The sequence below is a fragment of the Eriocheir sinensis genome, chromosome 50 (genome assembly GCF_024679095.1).
Source record: "Eriocheir sinensis breed Jianghai 21 chromosome 50, ASM2467909v1, whole genome shotgun sequence".
Taxonomy (NCBI): domain Eukaryota; kingdom Metazoa; phylum Arthropoda; class Malacostraca; order Decapoda; family Varunidae; genus Eriocheir; species Eriocheir sinensis.
This window is the reverse complement of record NC_066558.1, coordinates 2,479,330-2,494,662: the sequence shown is the minus strand read 5'-3', so window position 1 is coordinate 2,494,662 and position 15,333 is coordinate 2,479,330. Positions and strand designations below refer to the sequence as shown.

The following is a 15,333-nucleotide window of genomic DNA, read 5'->3' as shown; positions in this document are numbered from 1 at the left end:
TTAACCTAAAACTTTGCTTGTATTGGAATAAACACACACTTCACCAACATAAAAAAACATGGAAAAAAATACAAAATAGACGAGTAATGCTAAGAGGGGCAATATTTCGACTGATTTACTTAATATATAGAGAAAAACGTGAATTGTGATCCCGTTAAAGAGGCCGAGAGTAGTTTGACATCATTTGGCGCGAAGCAGCGGCCATCACGCGACCATGTAAACAAAGCCCGGCCGGAGGTGACCCCATGGAGAAAATTATTATATACGTGTCCACAGGTGAGGCAGACGCTAATAAACCCTCTAAAACTATTCCTCAGGTGTGTCCGGATCTATAGGTGTAATATGGCGCCGAGGAATATTAATAAGGAGGAGCATTCGTCTTAAACATCGAGGTATTGTGTGTTTTATGCCTCGGGGCGAATTAAAACATTATTATTATTATTTTTATTTGGCTCTGTGGTCCAGATATCCTTAAGTCCTCGGTTCCTTAAGCTCGTAGGATACATAAACAGTAGGATATTTACACCATGGGGCATTTAAACAGTAGGAGCTCTATTGTACCTCGGGGCGAATTAAAACAATATTATTATTATTATTTGGTTGTGAGGTCCAGATATTCTTAAGTCCTACGTTCCTTAAGCTCGTAGGATTCATCGTAAGGTATTTAAACCATGGGGAATTTAAATCACAGCTCAGGCCACCACGGGCTGACCACGGGTAAAAATGTATCAGGAGTAGGCGTATTATTTTCAAGACGCGGATTATGTTTTCATGGGCAATATATGACTACTTTTTTGTGGAGATAGCTTTTCTCTGTGCAAACCAGTAAAAAAACTACTTTTAGGGGGGTACTGGTACATACGTCAGGAATACTACAGTTCCCCACAGCACACTCCGCCCTGCTCTGCCGTTCACACCCGTTGGTAAAGATTGGTTTTAGTACCGTGCCAGTATTTCATTACCTACCTTATGAAACATCACTAGCTCTTCATATATCTTTTCCACAAACGTTCAACAACCATGGAAACGCTTTCAGATTTCAATTCAAGGAGTATTTATCGTTAGAAATAGAGGATAATATTTACGAATGTGTAGCCTCCTCTGGTGGTGGCTGTGGCCGGTGTTGCGAGAAATACCTCCACAGAGATAAGTCGCATATACCAGGGGGGCAACGTTGCCAGATTGTCGTACTCTGCCTTTAATGTTTGCCGATATCCTACCCCAAAACCGCTTTCATCACCCAAATAACTGCCTTCATATATGGTTATCGTTTAAATGGTTAATTATTGGTGCTTCTTGGCAACAGTTATGGGCCAGAAACCGGTAAATACGAGGCTCTGAGTACGATAATCTGGCAACTGTGCAGGGGGGGTCCAGGGGTGCAAAGCCTCCCCGTTAGTAGGTCTTAAAGTTCGGTTGGAGTAGTTTAAATATAATCCCTCACCTTAAACCCTCTGTGAGCTATTTTGCGAGGCTGCGCTTTTGTGAATATTATCCCCAATTTACAACAATAAATAGTCCTTGAATTGGGTTTTGAAAGAGTTTCCATGGTTGTTGAATGTTTGTGGAAAAGATATATACTGGCACGCTACTAAAACAAATCTTTACCTTGATTAATAGTGTTCCCTCCCTTAACCCATAATACGAAGACATGCGACATTCTGAAGTAGTGGAGCTAAACTATACATTTACCTGAGAATTTATTTGCTTCCTCTATATTTCGTGCCCTTGGCCTGTCTACGATGACCGAAAACTATCACAACCCTACAAGTTATCCACCCTCACACCTCACCCTCGCTCGCACCCATTCCAGAACGTCAAAACAAGTACATCGTCGAGGAACTAGAATCCGCCGTCCAAATCCTCCAAGAGAACGCCAAAAAGAAATGCTGGGGGCCGGACGTTCGAATCGCCTCACTAACCGTCGGTGATGAGGAGCCCCCCCACCCCCCCACACAGGCCCCCCATGAACCCCCACCCCCCCACAACCCCACACGGACACTATGGCATGACTGGAGGGGGTCGGAGCCTTTCAAGGGGTTGTGGCGAGGGTTAGGCGATGCGGCGGAGGGAACGGAGAAGAAGAAGGAGGAGCAAGAGGAGGAGGAGGAAGTGTTTAGGTGAGTCTTGAGTTTGTTTGTTTTTGTTTTCTGTCGTTTGTTTACTTTTATTTATTTTTATTTTACTTTTGTGTGTTTTTTTTCCCTTTTTTTGATTGTTTTTTTGCTTTGTGTGATTTGTGTGTGTGTGTGTGTGTGTGTGTGTTTTAAGAAGAGATTTTCCTTTGTGTTTTTTTTTCTATGATTTGATTTTATTTATTAGTTTTATTTTACTTTTTTTTTTTTTTTTTTTTTGTTCAATGTTTGTTTGCGTTCTTCTTTTTTCCTCTGTTTGTATTTAGGGGAATTTCTGTTTTTTTTCTATTTCTCTTTTCTTTCTTTTCATTTCCTCCTTCCTTTTCTTTCCTTGCTTCACACTTTTCCTCCTTCTTTTCATTCTTTTCCACTGTTTTTCCTCTGACCCTTCCTTCCCTTCCCTCTATTCCAGCCTTTCCTTCAGCCAACTTCTTCCTTCCTCCTTTCCTCCCCTCTATATTCATTTTCCAACCTTCTTCCTTTCTTTCCTCTCCCTTATCTTCCCTTTCCTCTTCCTTCTTCATCCCTGTCACAAACCCACTAGACTAACCATCCCCTTTTCTCCCTCCTCCCTCCGCCTCCCTTCCTCACAGATACAATGATTTCTTCCTCTCCTCCAACCTTCCCTTTTTCCCTCCCTTCCGTCCTCCTCTTTCCTCCCTTCTACAGACATAGATATCCTCCTCCTCCTTCCTCCTCCTCCTTCCCCTCCACAAATACATAACATAACATAACATCCTCCTCCTCCAACCTTCCCTCCTTCCTCCCTTCTACAGACATATCCTCCTCCTTCCTCCTCCTCCTTCCCCTCCACAAATACATAACATAACATAACATCCTCCTCCTCCAACCTTCCCTCCTTCCTCCCTTCTACAGACATATCCTCCTCCTTCCTCCTCCTCCTTCCCCTCCACATAACATAACATAACATTCCCTTCCCCAGGTACAATGACTTCTTCCTGCTTGGCGAGGCACTACACAAGCTTCTCGACGAGGTTGGTGGGCCCGGTGGTGTTCTCCTGTCCCTCGTGTGGTGTGTCGAGGCCTATACCCCCAACCCGAGCGAGGTCCCTGAGTTCTTTGGGGCACTCCAGCGGCTGCAACAGTGGCACCTCGGGGCTCTCCACGTGGCCTGCCGGGACGCTGCGCTGGTGGAGGAGTGGGTGGAGTACCTTCCGCTGCAGTATATTTGCGCGTCCGCCTCCGCCCAGGTGAGGAGATGGAGTTTTTTTTTTGTTTTGTTTTTTTGTTTTTTGGTGTGTGTGTGTGTGTGTGTGTGTTTGTGTGTGTGTGTTTGTTTGTTTGTTTGTTTTGATTGGCTTTTTTTTCCTGTTTTTTGTTTTTGTTTTTTTCTTGTTAAATTTTGTCAATCAGTATTTTGTTCTCTGTTCTTTCTTTCCCTTTCCTTCCCTTCCTTCCTTCTCTCCATTCTTCCTTTCTTCCATCCTTTCCTTCTCCTTACTTCCTTCCTTTCTTTCTTTCCATTTCCTTCCCTTCCCTCCTTTCTGTTCTTCCTTTCTTCCTTCCTTTCTTTTCCTTCCTTTCCTTTCTTCCTTCCTGCCAGCCTTCCTTCCTTTCCTTCTCTCCATTTTCCCTTCCTTCCTTTCTTCCATTCTTTCTTCCTTTCCTTCTCTCCATTCTTCCTTCCTTCCTTCCTTTACCCCCTCAAAAAAAATACCAACCCACCAAAACATCACTACAATACATTAAAACAAACAAACAAAAACACAATAATAAAAAAACATCACACATTTTTTCCCGTCGTTTCCGCAGGTGGTTTCGGGCGTATCCAAGACCTTCTGGCGCGGGCATCTCAGCGTGTGGGAGGCGGGCACCGGGGAGGCTGTAAGGCTGCCACTGTGTGAGGTGGTCTGTACGCAGGGCACGCCACCCCCCTCCACGCTGCCTAAACAGGTGTGTGGGAGCGAGGAGACAGATAGAGATAGACAGAGGGAGAGAGGAGAAAATTAGAGAGGGAGACAGATAGATAGACAGAGAGAGAGAGAGAGAGAGAGAGAGAGAGAGAGAGAGAGAGAGAGAGAGAGAGAGAGAGAGAGAGAGAGAAAACACACACACACACACACAGAGAGAGAGAGAGAGAGAGAGAGAGAGAGAGAGATACACATATACAGAGTTATACAAAGAGAGAACGAAAGAGAGAAAACATTTGAACACACACCCTAATTATCACACCCACAACTAACCCCCTCCCCTTTCTCCCCCACCCTCCCCACAGCACCCCATATACTTCCTCCCGTCGGCCGAGGTGGTGGCGGACTATGATGGAGGGTCAATGCCGTGGGTGTACCTCCAGAGCGGGGGGGTGTACAGCCTCGGCCCGGCACCCACCACCGACGAGGAGGACCAGGAGGAGATGACGGCAGCGCTGCACCTCTTCACCGCCCAGCCTGGGGTGCGTAGGGATGGGGGTGGGGGGGGAGGAAGAGGAGGAGGAGGAGAAAGAGGAAGAGGAGGAGGAGGAGAAAAAGGAAGAGGAGGAGAAAGAGGAAGAGGAGGAGGAGGAAAAAAAAAAGAAAGGAGGAGAAAGAGGAAGAGGAGGAGAAGGAAAAAAAAGGAAGAGGAGGAGGAATCTTTTTTTTAATATCTTCCTTTTTCTCTTTTTCTTTGGGTGGAGGAGAAAGTTTTTTTTTTACTTATTTTCCTTCTTTTTTCCTCTTTTTTTTCCCCTCTCTGTCTTTCATAGGAGGAGGAGGAGGAATCTTTTAATATCTTCTTTTTTTCTCTTTTTTTTCCTCTCTCTCTCTCTTTGTTTTTGGTAGGAGGAGGAGGAGGAGGAAGAAATAGTAGTAGTAGTAATAGTAGAAGTAGTGGTAGTCTTTCTATTCTCATAATAATAATAGTAGTAGTAGTAGTAGTAGAAGTAGTATTGTTTATTTACTTATCAATCATCAACATCACTTTTAACTCACTCACCACCATCGTCACCACTACCAGTCACCACCATCATCACCACTACCAGTCACCACCATCACAAGTTCACTACCACTCAACTCCACTCACCTCCACCCAACAGACCGTGACCCTAATCAGACTCCAGTACTCTGTGTCTCCGCCTGTGCTTGCCAACATGCGGGCGGCCAGCACGGAGGAGTGGAAGAGGGCCATGGGAGAGGGGCAGTTCGACCTCGTGCCCAGCCTGCAGTTCAAGGGATGTCACTCAGTGCTAAACATGTTAATTCTGAGCGAGGGAGCGACCAAGGGAAAGGTGCGTGTGTGTGTGGGTGTGTGTGTGTGTGTGTGTGTGTGTGTGTGTGTGTGTGTGTGTGTGTGTTTGTTCCTGTTCCTTCTAGTTAGTCATGTGGTTAGTCTGTGCAGGGTTTAGTCAGTCAGTCAGTTAGTCAATCAGTTTAGTCAGTTATGTTCAGTCTATTAACAAATCAAGTAAGTTTGCCAGTCAGTCAGTCAGTCAATTTACAAGTCTCCTAGTCAGTCAGTCACATATGTAGTCCACCAGCCAGTCAGTCAATCAGTTAACTAGTCAGTCAATCAGTCAGTCAGTCAGTCCACCAGTCAATCAGTCAGTCAGTCATTCCACCAGTCAGTCAGTCTACCAGTCAATCAGTCAGTCAGTCATTCCACCAGTCAGTCAGTCTACCAGTCAATCAGTCAGTCAGTCATAATTAGTCTTAGTCAGTCCATCACTCAGTCAGTCATATTCATTGATTATCGGTCAGTCAGTTCTATATTCAGTCCGTTAGTCAGTTAATTCCGCTCACTAACTCTCCCCTCCCACTTTGCACCCCCCAGGCCTGGATGGTAGCGTTGAAGGACCCCAATGCGATAGACGACGATGTGGCCAAGATTCTCAACACCTCCACACACACAAAGGTAACCATCATCATCGCCGTCATCATAATCCTCCACCATAATCACACATTAACCACATACATGCTAATTATTTCAACGTCAATAACCGCTATTTTTCCGCACCCCAGAGCAGCCACAGTCCGAAGGAGGAGGACCGCGTGCTTGAGCTGCTGCGGGAGACACCATGCTTCACCCCAGTACAGATGACGGCCTTCTCCCACCTGTATGTCCACCTCCCACACCAGGTAAGGCTCGTTAAGGCCAGGTGAGGAGACGGTGATTGTTGTGACATGTATCAGTGAAATAAGAAACACCAAAAGTCGGCTAATTCTCCTTCTTTCTGCTCTCTTCCGCTCTCTTCCGTCCCTCCCAGATCCAGGACAAGCTAAGCGCGGCAGGCCATGATGTGCGCGCGCTGGACGCCTCGGTACAGCAGCAGGTGGAGGCCGCAGCGAGCCAGGAGGTCATCAGCACCCTCCTGCCACAGCCGCCACCCCCGCCCCCCCATCACCTGTCCTCGCCGCACCTGGTCACGGTTCCGCCAGGTTAGGAGTGTGTGTGTTTGCCCTGCCAGTCTGTCGTGGGTGATGTTGATATGCATTGGGAACACTTGTCATCAGGGATCATGTTTCTTAATGGTCCCTCCAAGCGAGAAAAATGAGAAAAAATCATCACTCGCACAAACCATTTCATAATATATATCAAAGTATTTGTGATCTGTTTATGTATCATCTGTTTTGGGGGGGTTAAAATCATGGCACAAATTTGGCCCGTCGCTGCTACACGGTAAAGCCACAAATTTGGCCCGTCGCTGCTACATGGTAAAGCCACAAATTTGGCCCATCACTGCTACACGGTAAAGCCACAAATTTGGCCTGCTGTTACACGGTAAAGCCACAAATTTGGCCTGTCACTACACACGGTAAAGCCACAAATTTGGCCCGTCGCTGCTACGGTAAAGCCACAAATTTGGCCGTCGCTGCTACACGGTAAAGCCACAAATTTGGCCCATCACTGCTACACGGTAAAGCCACAAATTTGGCCCGTCACTGCTACACGGTAAAGCCACAAATTTGGCCCGTCGCTGCTACATGGTAAAGCCACAAATTTGGCCCGTCGCTGCTACACGGTAAAGCCACAGATTTGGCCCGTCGCTGCTACACGGTAAAGCCACAAATTTGGCCCGTCACTGCTACACGGTAAAGCCACAAATTTGGCCTGTCACTGCTTCACGGTAAAGCCACAAATTAGGCCCGTCACTGCTACACGGTAAAGCCACAAATTTGGCCCATTGCTGCTACACGGTTAATTACACACTGCAGCGATGGCAAATATCATCAATTATAGTTTGAGTTTCAGATAAGTAATGACGTTAAGAGACAGTTGTTTTGTTAATTTATAGTCAGTGACAAATATTAAACAGTCCCAGTGCTGCCCTTTGCCGGGAACACTGCAGCAAAACAACATGTGTGTGATATGTGTTGCTGTCTTACTTACTCTCTCTCTCCCCCTCCACACACACACACACACACACACACACACAGAGACAGCCACCAGCATGACGGAGTGGCCGGAGTATATAGCGCTGGAGAGGGCCGAGGAGGAGGCCGAGAAAACCACACATGCCCGGCGGACTTCAGGTGAGACATAGCGAAGCATGTATGTTTATTTTTTTTTTTACAGCAAAGGAGACAGTTCAAGGACATACAAAAAGCAAACATTAATAAAAAAAAAAGCCCGCTACTCACTGCTCCTAAAAAGAATCCAAAGAGGTGGCCGAAAGATAGGTATGTTTATTTATTTCATTTATTTATTTATTTTTTTACAACAGAGACAGCTTAATGGTACATACAGAATAGTGAAGATGAGTATAAAACATGTATTACGGAATGAGCAACTTAGAACATCGGAGAGAAGGGAAGCATTACTAACATTTGAGAGAGAGAGGAATCACTATTATTTAGGAAGCATTACTAACATTTGAGAGAGAGAGGAATCACTATTATTTAGGAAGCATTACTAACATTTGAGAGAGAGAGGAATCACTATTATTTAGGAAGCATTACTAATATTTGAGAGAGAGAGGAATCACTATTATTTAGGAAGCATTACTAATATTTGAGAGAGAGGAATCACTATTATTTAGGAAGCATTACTAATATTTGAGAGAGAGAGGAATCACTATTATTTAGGAAGCATTACTAATATTTGAGAGAGAGAGGAATCACTATTATTTAGGAAGCATTATTAATATTTGAGAGAGAGGAATCGCTGTTATTTTCACCGTCGTAAGTTTTGTCGTTTTCTCCGCAGGTGACTTACTGGGCGGCCTGGCTCCACCCCCCAGCCGCGCCATCCTCACCCTGGACGCCACGCAGCTGGTCAAACTGTTCGCCAAGACCGGCCAGCCCGCCCAGGCCCTCAGGAAGAACATGAGCAAGCTGAGTGAGTCTTGGCCACGCACAGACACTCATTTGACCAGGCTCTCTATACTGGGTTCACATATAACTAGGCTCTCTATTTACACACCAAACACACAGACACTCATTTGACCAGGCTCTCCATACTGGGTTCACATATAACTAGGCTCTCTATTTGCACACCAAACACACAGACACTCATTTGAACAGGCTCTCTATACTGGGTTCACATATAACTAGTCTCTCTATTTGCACACCAAACACACAGACACTCATTTGACCAGGCTCTCTATACTGGGTTCACATATAACTAGTCTCTCTATTTGCACACCAAACACACAGACACTCATTTGACCAGGCTCTCTATACTGGGTTCCCATATAACTAGTCTCTCTATTTACACACCAAACACACAGACACTCATTTGACCAGGCTCTCTATACTGGGTTCCCATATAACTAGTCTATTTACACACCAAACACACAGACACTCATTTGACCAGGCTCTCCATACTGGGTTCCCATATAACTAGTCTCTCTATTTACACACCAAACACACAGACACTCATTTGACCAGGCTCTCCATACTGGGTTCCCATATAACTAGTCTCTCTATTTACACACCAAACACACAGACACTCATTTGACCAGGCTCTCTATACTGGGTACCCATATAACTAGTCTCTCTATTTACACACCAAACACACAGACACTCATTTGACCAGGCTCTCTATACTGGGTTCCCATATAACTAGTCTCTCTATTTACACACCAAACACACAGACACTCATTTGACCAGGCTCTCCATACTGGGTTCCCATATAACTAGTCTCTATTGGATGCTGATTTGACTATGCTTTCTATATGATGGATAGTGATTTGGCTGTGCTCTATATTATACTGGATGACACAGATTCTAATTTGACTCGGCTAAGAGGTCTGTCAGGCGTACAAGTGTTCCGTTCTCTCTCCTTTTAGGTTCCCTCGGACGGTTTCCCTTCAAGTTCACGTCATCGCTGGAGGAGGTGAAGAGGCTGCCCTGGCCCGAGGCTCTCTACGCCCATCACCACGGCATGCAGTAAGCGCACACACACACACACACACACACACACACATGATTACAATTGATCGATCAAATAGAACAAGAAGAAATCACAATTTGAAGATAAGTGGTAAAAGATTCTCGTCGCACGAAGCCAAACACTTCTTCAATCGAGTCGTTAATGTTTGGAACTCTCTACCCTGTGATGTCATTGATAGTACAACAGTTACGGCCTTCAAGAATAGATTATACAAGTATTTTGAATCCAACCAGCAACTAAGATATTACTCATTGTCGTAATAACGTTAAGTAAAAGATTCTCGTCGCACGAAGCCAAACACTTCTTCTTCAATTGAGTCGTTAATGTTTGGAACTCCCTACCCTGTGATGTCGTTGATAGTACAACAGTTACGGCCTTCAAGAATAGATTAGACAAGTGTTTTGAATCCAACCAGCAACTAAGATATTACTCATTGTCGTAATAACGTTAAGTTCTTTCGAATACTGGTGTCCTTGTCTGCTTTTATCGCCCGGTTAGTGGTAGCAGTAATGGTAGTTCTTTCCTCTTTCCTACATAATTTCCATGCAGTTTTTCAGGGATGGGGGGTGGGGAGGAGCCTTCACCTTTGCTGTCCTTCATCTTCCACCTTTGATTAGATAGTTAGTGAAGCTTGTCACAAACAGCCTCGTAAGGAATATCTGGTCTGCTGTTGTTTGTTCTTTATTTGTGTACTTTGTGTCCTTTGTGTCCTCCCTCCACCTCTCCCATCCACACAGCTACAACTCGGGCGACCAGAGTGAGCGGTTCGTGGACCAGTGCAGCCAGGTGGAGCGCCGGTACATCCGCCAAGAGTCCGCCTCCACCTGCACAGTGTTCCAGGACAAGGAGTTGGCCTACGTCACTGTGCCCGTCCCCACCACCCACGCCCCCGCCAGGTAATGAGGGAGGAGGGGTGATAACGGTGGATGAAAGGGTGATGATAATGTTGACTTTTTGGAGTGGGTGGATGAAAAGTGGATGGGTAATTTTTTTTTCCCCTCCGCAAGGTAAGGTCAGCGGGATATTTTTTTTTTTTTTTTTTTTTTTTTTATGATAGAATTTGTTTGTTTTTTGTGTATTTTCTTTTCATTTTTTATTTACTTATTTTTTGGATCAGTTGGATTTTGATTTTGAAAGGACGGAAGAGAGAAAATAAAGAGAGAATTGATTGATTTTGAGAATTTGTGGGTATAGGATTTATTGATAGATTTATTTTATTTATTTATTATTACTTTTTTTTTTGTGTGTGTGTGTGTGTGTGTGTATGTCCGTTTGCTCCTGTCGGTCTCCTTCATCCATTTACTATTTTCGTTAATTCATCTTTACTATTATTACTACATACTTATTATCATCACCATTATTACTTATTACAATCATCATCACTCAATCATCAGTCATCAATCATTATTACTGTTATCATCATCATCATCATCTCCCCCCCAGGACTGACGTAAAGGAGGACACCAGACCCACCCACCAGCCCCAGACGAGACCCCAGACCAAGCCCAAGGTGGTGTCCGGGGCGCGGGGCAAGACGGTGCTGGGGCGGAAGGCGGGGGTGCGTGGGGCAGTGCCGGGGGGGGCGGGGCGACGTGCCGAGCCTGTCCGACGGTCGCCCCGGAAACGCCAGCTGTTGGTGCCTGAAACTGGTCTCCGGAGGTGTGTGTCTGTCTGTCTGTCTGTCTGTCTGTCTTTTTCTATTATTATTATTATTATTTTTATTTGGTTATTAGCTTTATTATCATTCTAGTTTTATTTATTTTGTTTTATATTCGTTTTGTTGTTATTTTGTTTATTAGTGTTTTATAGCGTTTTTTTTTTTATTTATTTATTTATTTTTTTTTTTTTTTAGGGGGTTTGTCTTTTTTCTTCCCTTATCTGTCTGTCTTTTTTCTTTGTTTTCTTGTTTTCTTTCTTTATTTGTTGCTTTTTTCTTTGATTTTTTCCTATGGCGTCTGTTTTCGGTTTCTTCATCCGTGTAAAATCTTTCGTTTATTTGCAATTCATATTATTTTTATTTATTTATTCTTTATTTTATTTATTAATCGTTCCTTTTACTATCTTATTGTTGTTTTATAGATTTATTTGCTTAGTTTTTGTAGCTTCAACTTTATTTCTTTGTTTTCTTTATTTTTGCTCAATGTTTTCCTTAATTTATTTGTGTATTTTCCTTGTTTCCTTCATTTTCTTTATTTATTTCTTGCAATTCCGTCTTTTCATTGCCAACTTATATTTTCCTTCATGTACTATTTGTCTTTCTTCTTTTTCTTATTTGTATTTATATTTTCTTTTTTCTTTATTTACTTGTCCTTTATCTTATTTTTATTTGGGTATTTTCTTATTTCTTCCTTGATTCCTTCCTTCATCCAGTTTCTTCATTCCTTCCTTCACCCAGTTTCTTCCTTCATACCTTCCTTCATCCAGTTTCTTCCTTCATACAATTCCTTCCTTCATCCACTTCTTTCCCTTCCCCAGGTCGCCGCGTAAGTCCGCCAAGAAGTCCGCTCCCAGCACCACAAGTTTGTCCGAGCTGATGAAGCCTTCGGACCTCCTCACGCCGGCCCAGAGCAGCGGCAGCAGGGGGGGCGGGGGCGCTGCGGGTCGGCCCAGTGTTGCCAGCAGGAAGGCGCCCAAGCCAGCGGACCTCAGCAACATACACAAGCAGGTAAGCAGTGTGTTGAACTTTATTTTTTATTTATTTTTTTATTTCTTTATTATTTACTTTATTTATTTCGTTAATTTCATGGTTTTTTGTATGTTTTTTTCCTCAGTGTTTTGTTTTTGTGTGTTTTCTTCTTTTTCTTTTTTAGTATTTTAAGTTTTATTTCAGTTTTGTTATTGCAGAATTTTATCGTTATTTTTTTATATTTATTTTGTATGCCAGAATTTTTAGTGATTTGTGTTTTTGTGTTTTAAGTACGATTTTTTTTATGCCTGAATGTTATTTGTATATTGAGTCCGTCTTTATATATTTTTCGTAGTTACTTTGTCATTTTTTTTCTTTTCTCGTAAACTTTCTGCACTTCAGTTTTCATTTTGGGTTGTAATTTCCTGCCTTCAAGAATTCACCCTTGTTTTTTAAGCCAAAGAAACTTATAAAAAAACTCCTGACACAAAAACTCCCTCTTCAAAAGCCAAGAAACTTTAAAAACTCCCTCTTCAAAAGCCAAGAAACTTTAAAAAAAACTCCCTCTTCAAAAGCCAAGAAACTTTAAAAAAAATCACTCTTCAAAAGCCAAGAAACTTTAAAAACTCCTGACACAAAAAACTCCCTCTCCAAAAGCCTCATTACACACAAACTCCCTCTCGAAAAAACAAACCCTTACACCCGCCCTCCCTCTTCACCCCCATAGAAACTTCGTGTGGCGGTGGTGGAGGCGCTGGAGCGTGAGGGCGTGCGCATGAAGGCCCCGCTGTTCAAGGTCTGCTTCAAGAAACTGTTCGCCGTTTGCCACCCCTTCGCGCTGGACGTCATCGGCCACGGCTCCACCAGCAAGAACATGGAGAAGATCGCTGCCTCCCACGTCAAGCAGGTCATCGATTTTGAGAAGAGGAAGGCGGTGAAGGGGCGGAAATGAGAGTGAGGCCTTATATACCTGGTCGTCACACACTTGTTTATATTTTGGGAGAGGAAGAAGGTGATAGGAAGTGAGTGAGAGAGAGAGAAAGGCTTTTATAACTAATCTTTTTCCTTTTTTATTTTGAGAAGAGGAAGGAAGTGAAGGGGCGGAAATGAGAGTGAGGCCTTATATAACTGGTCGTCACACTTTTGTTTATATTTTGGGAGAGGACAAAGGTGATAGGAAGAGAGAGAGAGAGAGAGAAAGGCTTTTATAACTAATCTTTTTCCTTTTTTATTTTGAGAAGAGGAAGGAAGTGAATGAGTGAGGCTTTATATAACTGGACTTTTCTTCACAATTTTGTTTATATTTTAGGACGAGGACGAAGGTGATAGAGAGAGAGAAAGAGAGAGAGAGAGGCTTTTTATTTTGAGAAGAGGAAGGCACTGAAGGGGCAGAAATGAGAGTGAGGCTTTACATAACTCCTCTTCACAATTTTGTTTATATTTTAGGACGAGGACGAAGGTGATAGAGAGAGAAAGAGAGAGAGGCTTTTTATTTTGAGAAGAGGAAGGCAGTGAAGGGGCAGAAATGAGAGTGAGGCTTTACGTAACTTCTCTTTCCTTCACACATTTTTATTTTGAGAAGAAGGTGATAGAGAGAGAGAGAGAGAGAGAGGCTTTTTATTTTGAGAAGAGGACACAGTGGAGAGAAGGAAGTGATTGAGTGTGTATGTGTGTGATTTTATAATTGATTTTTTTCTCACCTCATCTCGATTTCCTTTCATTCTTTATTTTTTTTATTTATTTATTTTTTTTTTTGTGTGTGTGTGTGTGTGTGTGTGTGTGTGTGTGTGTGTGTGTGTGTGTGTGTGTGTTATCTTGGAATACAATCTCCTCTATCTCTTTTTCATTATTTTTCTCTCTTAGTTTCTCTTTTAATTCCACTTCATCTCAATCACCTGCATTTTTTTATTAATAGCCAACAAAAATCTCTCCTCGGAACACATCATCTTTTCATTATTGTCTTTTTAATGCATTTAGCTTCACCGCATCACAATTCCCTTTTTTGTATTGACAGCCAACGCGATTATGTGTCTGTATATGTGTGTGTCGTGCTGGAAGGCAATTTATTTTAGGCGATATTGGTCATAATTTGGGCATTTTAATTTTCCCGGTTGTATGTGGTCGCGTTTTTTATGTCGTTATCAAACATTCTCAAAACCTCATCAGCGTGCCTTGGCGTGTGAGGTCGTGGGCTGTGACGTGATTGTAATTCCCGCCGTCGACAAGCCTGGGGTGTAGGAAGGTCTGTTGACGAGATGCACAGATTCATTTCTTTAATCCATCCAGGTCTTGTTGACACTCTTGACCCCGTCTGTACCGGTGTGTGTTTTGTGACGTGTGTGTGTCAGGATGGGACGGAGAAAGTAGTGAAAGCATGCATGATCGGTTTGGTAAGGGTGTGATGGCGAAAGGAGCGTGGTGTGTTGAGATGGTTTGGACACGTGATGAGAATGTGTATTGAGATAAAAGTGGGCCTCAAAGATGAATGAATGAATGATGATGTGTGTCACAGCTTGATGCGCTCACCAGGCACCCGGTACCACCTCCTCGCGCTGGCAAATGACCCCAAAAAATGCGTCCTTGTGAGCCCTCAATACCAACATTCTAACTGTGACACCGGCTTGTCACAGGTTGCACCCGGTCCCTCGTGGGCACATCAAGCTGAGACACACATCACAAGACACATCCAGCACAGAAGGGTTAATAGGTAGATTTGAGTCTAGGTTCCCGGTAGGTTATATAAACGAAACAAGCCATAATTTTATACTTTTTAATATTGATGTGTACATAAATAATCATAAACTCTGTGACTAGAATAAGGAATGGATGGAGACGAGTGCATTTATGTAGGTGTGTGTGTGTGTGTGTGTGTGTGTGTGTGTGTGTGACAAAAGTATAGATAGTGGAGGGATATCAAGGTGTGTGTGTGTGTGTGTATATCTGTTTGTGGATGTGGGTGCGAAACTAAACTAGATTATGGACGGATTCAAGGCATATAAGTCTGTGTGTGTATATGTGTGTGTGTGCGCGCTTCACTAACGAGGCAGGCGAGGTGAGTATCAAGGTGGGGGCGAGTCACTAACACTAGACATCGTAAGGCCATGCCACACACACCAGTAGGTTCGTAGGTGTCTTGGGTGTACAGAGAGCACTAACCTATTTGATACTGTTTTTATATAAAGTTGTATTTTCCTATAGAATAAAAACTAGAGAGAAGGTTATGGTGGGCTGTGTGACTAGACT

The 15,333-nt window shown here is 43.4% G+C and overlaps 1 protein-coding gene across 3 annotated transcripts; it reads left to right on the top strand.

Annotated features, from left to right (window-relative positions):
* Nucleotides 1-189: 189 nt before the first annotated feature.
* Nucleotides 190-15,311, top strand: LOC126982215 (mdm2-binding protein-like). Of its 3 annotated transcripts, none has more exons than XR_007734858.1 (17): nucleotides 246-276; nucleotides 1,814-2,120; nucleotides 3,079-3,346; nucleotides 3,909-4,049; nucleotides 4,372-4,548; nucleotides 5,170-5,361; nucleotides 5,904-5,984; nucleotides 6,092-6,208; nucleotides 6,337-6,508; nucleotides 7,508-7,603; nucleotides 8,277-8,408; nucleotides 9,361-9,460; nucleotides 10,202-10,360; nucleotides 10,908-11,123; nucleotides 11,940-12,129; nucleotides 12,818-13,102; nucleotides 13,261-15,311. XR_007734858.1 is itself a non-coding variant. In XM_050834115.1 (16 exons), exons 1-16 carry the CDS (start codon nucleotides 246-248, stop codon nucleotides 13,040-13,042), a joined length of 2,604 nt encoding a protein of 867 aa, XP_050690072.1. In that variant the 5' UTR covers nucleotides 190-245; the 3' UTR covers nucleotides 13,043-15,311. The 3 variants fall into 3 exon arrangements, 1 of the variants encoding a protein (XP_050690072.1); XR_007734859.1 differs by having other exon boundaries at nucleotides 12,818-14,944; nucleotides 15,009-15,311; XM_050834115.1 differs by having other exon boundaries at nucleotides 190-276; nucleotides 12,818-15,311.
* Nucleotides 15,312-15,333: the final 22 nt, after the last annotated feature.

What these genes read in the sequence shown, in the direction of transcription:
- LOC126982215 (XM_050834115.1), top strand. Translation starts at nt 246, where the DNA reads ATGGAGAAAATTATTATATACGTGTCCACAG. An exon ending in CCTGGTCACGGTTCCGCCAG is followed by an intron (nt 6,509 to 7,507) that starts GTTAGGAGTGTG and finishes ACACACACACAG; the next exon opens with AGACAGCCACCAGCATGACG. An exon ending in TCAGCAACATACACAAGCAG is followed by an intron (nt 12,130 to 12,817) that starts GTAAGCAGTGTG and finishes TCACCCCCATAG; the next exon opens with AAACTTCGTGTGGCGGTGGT.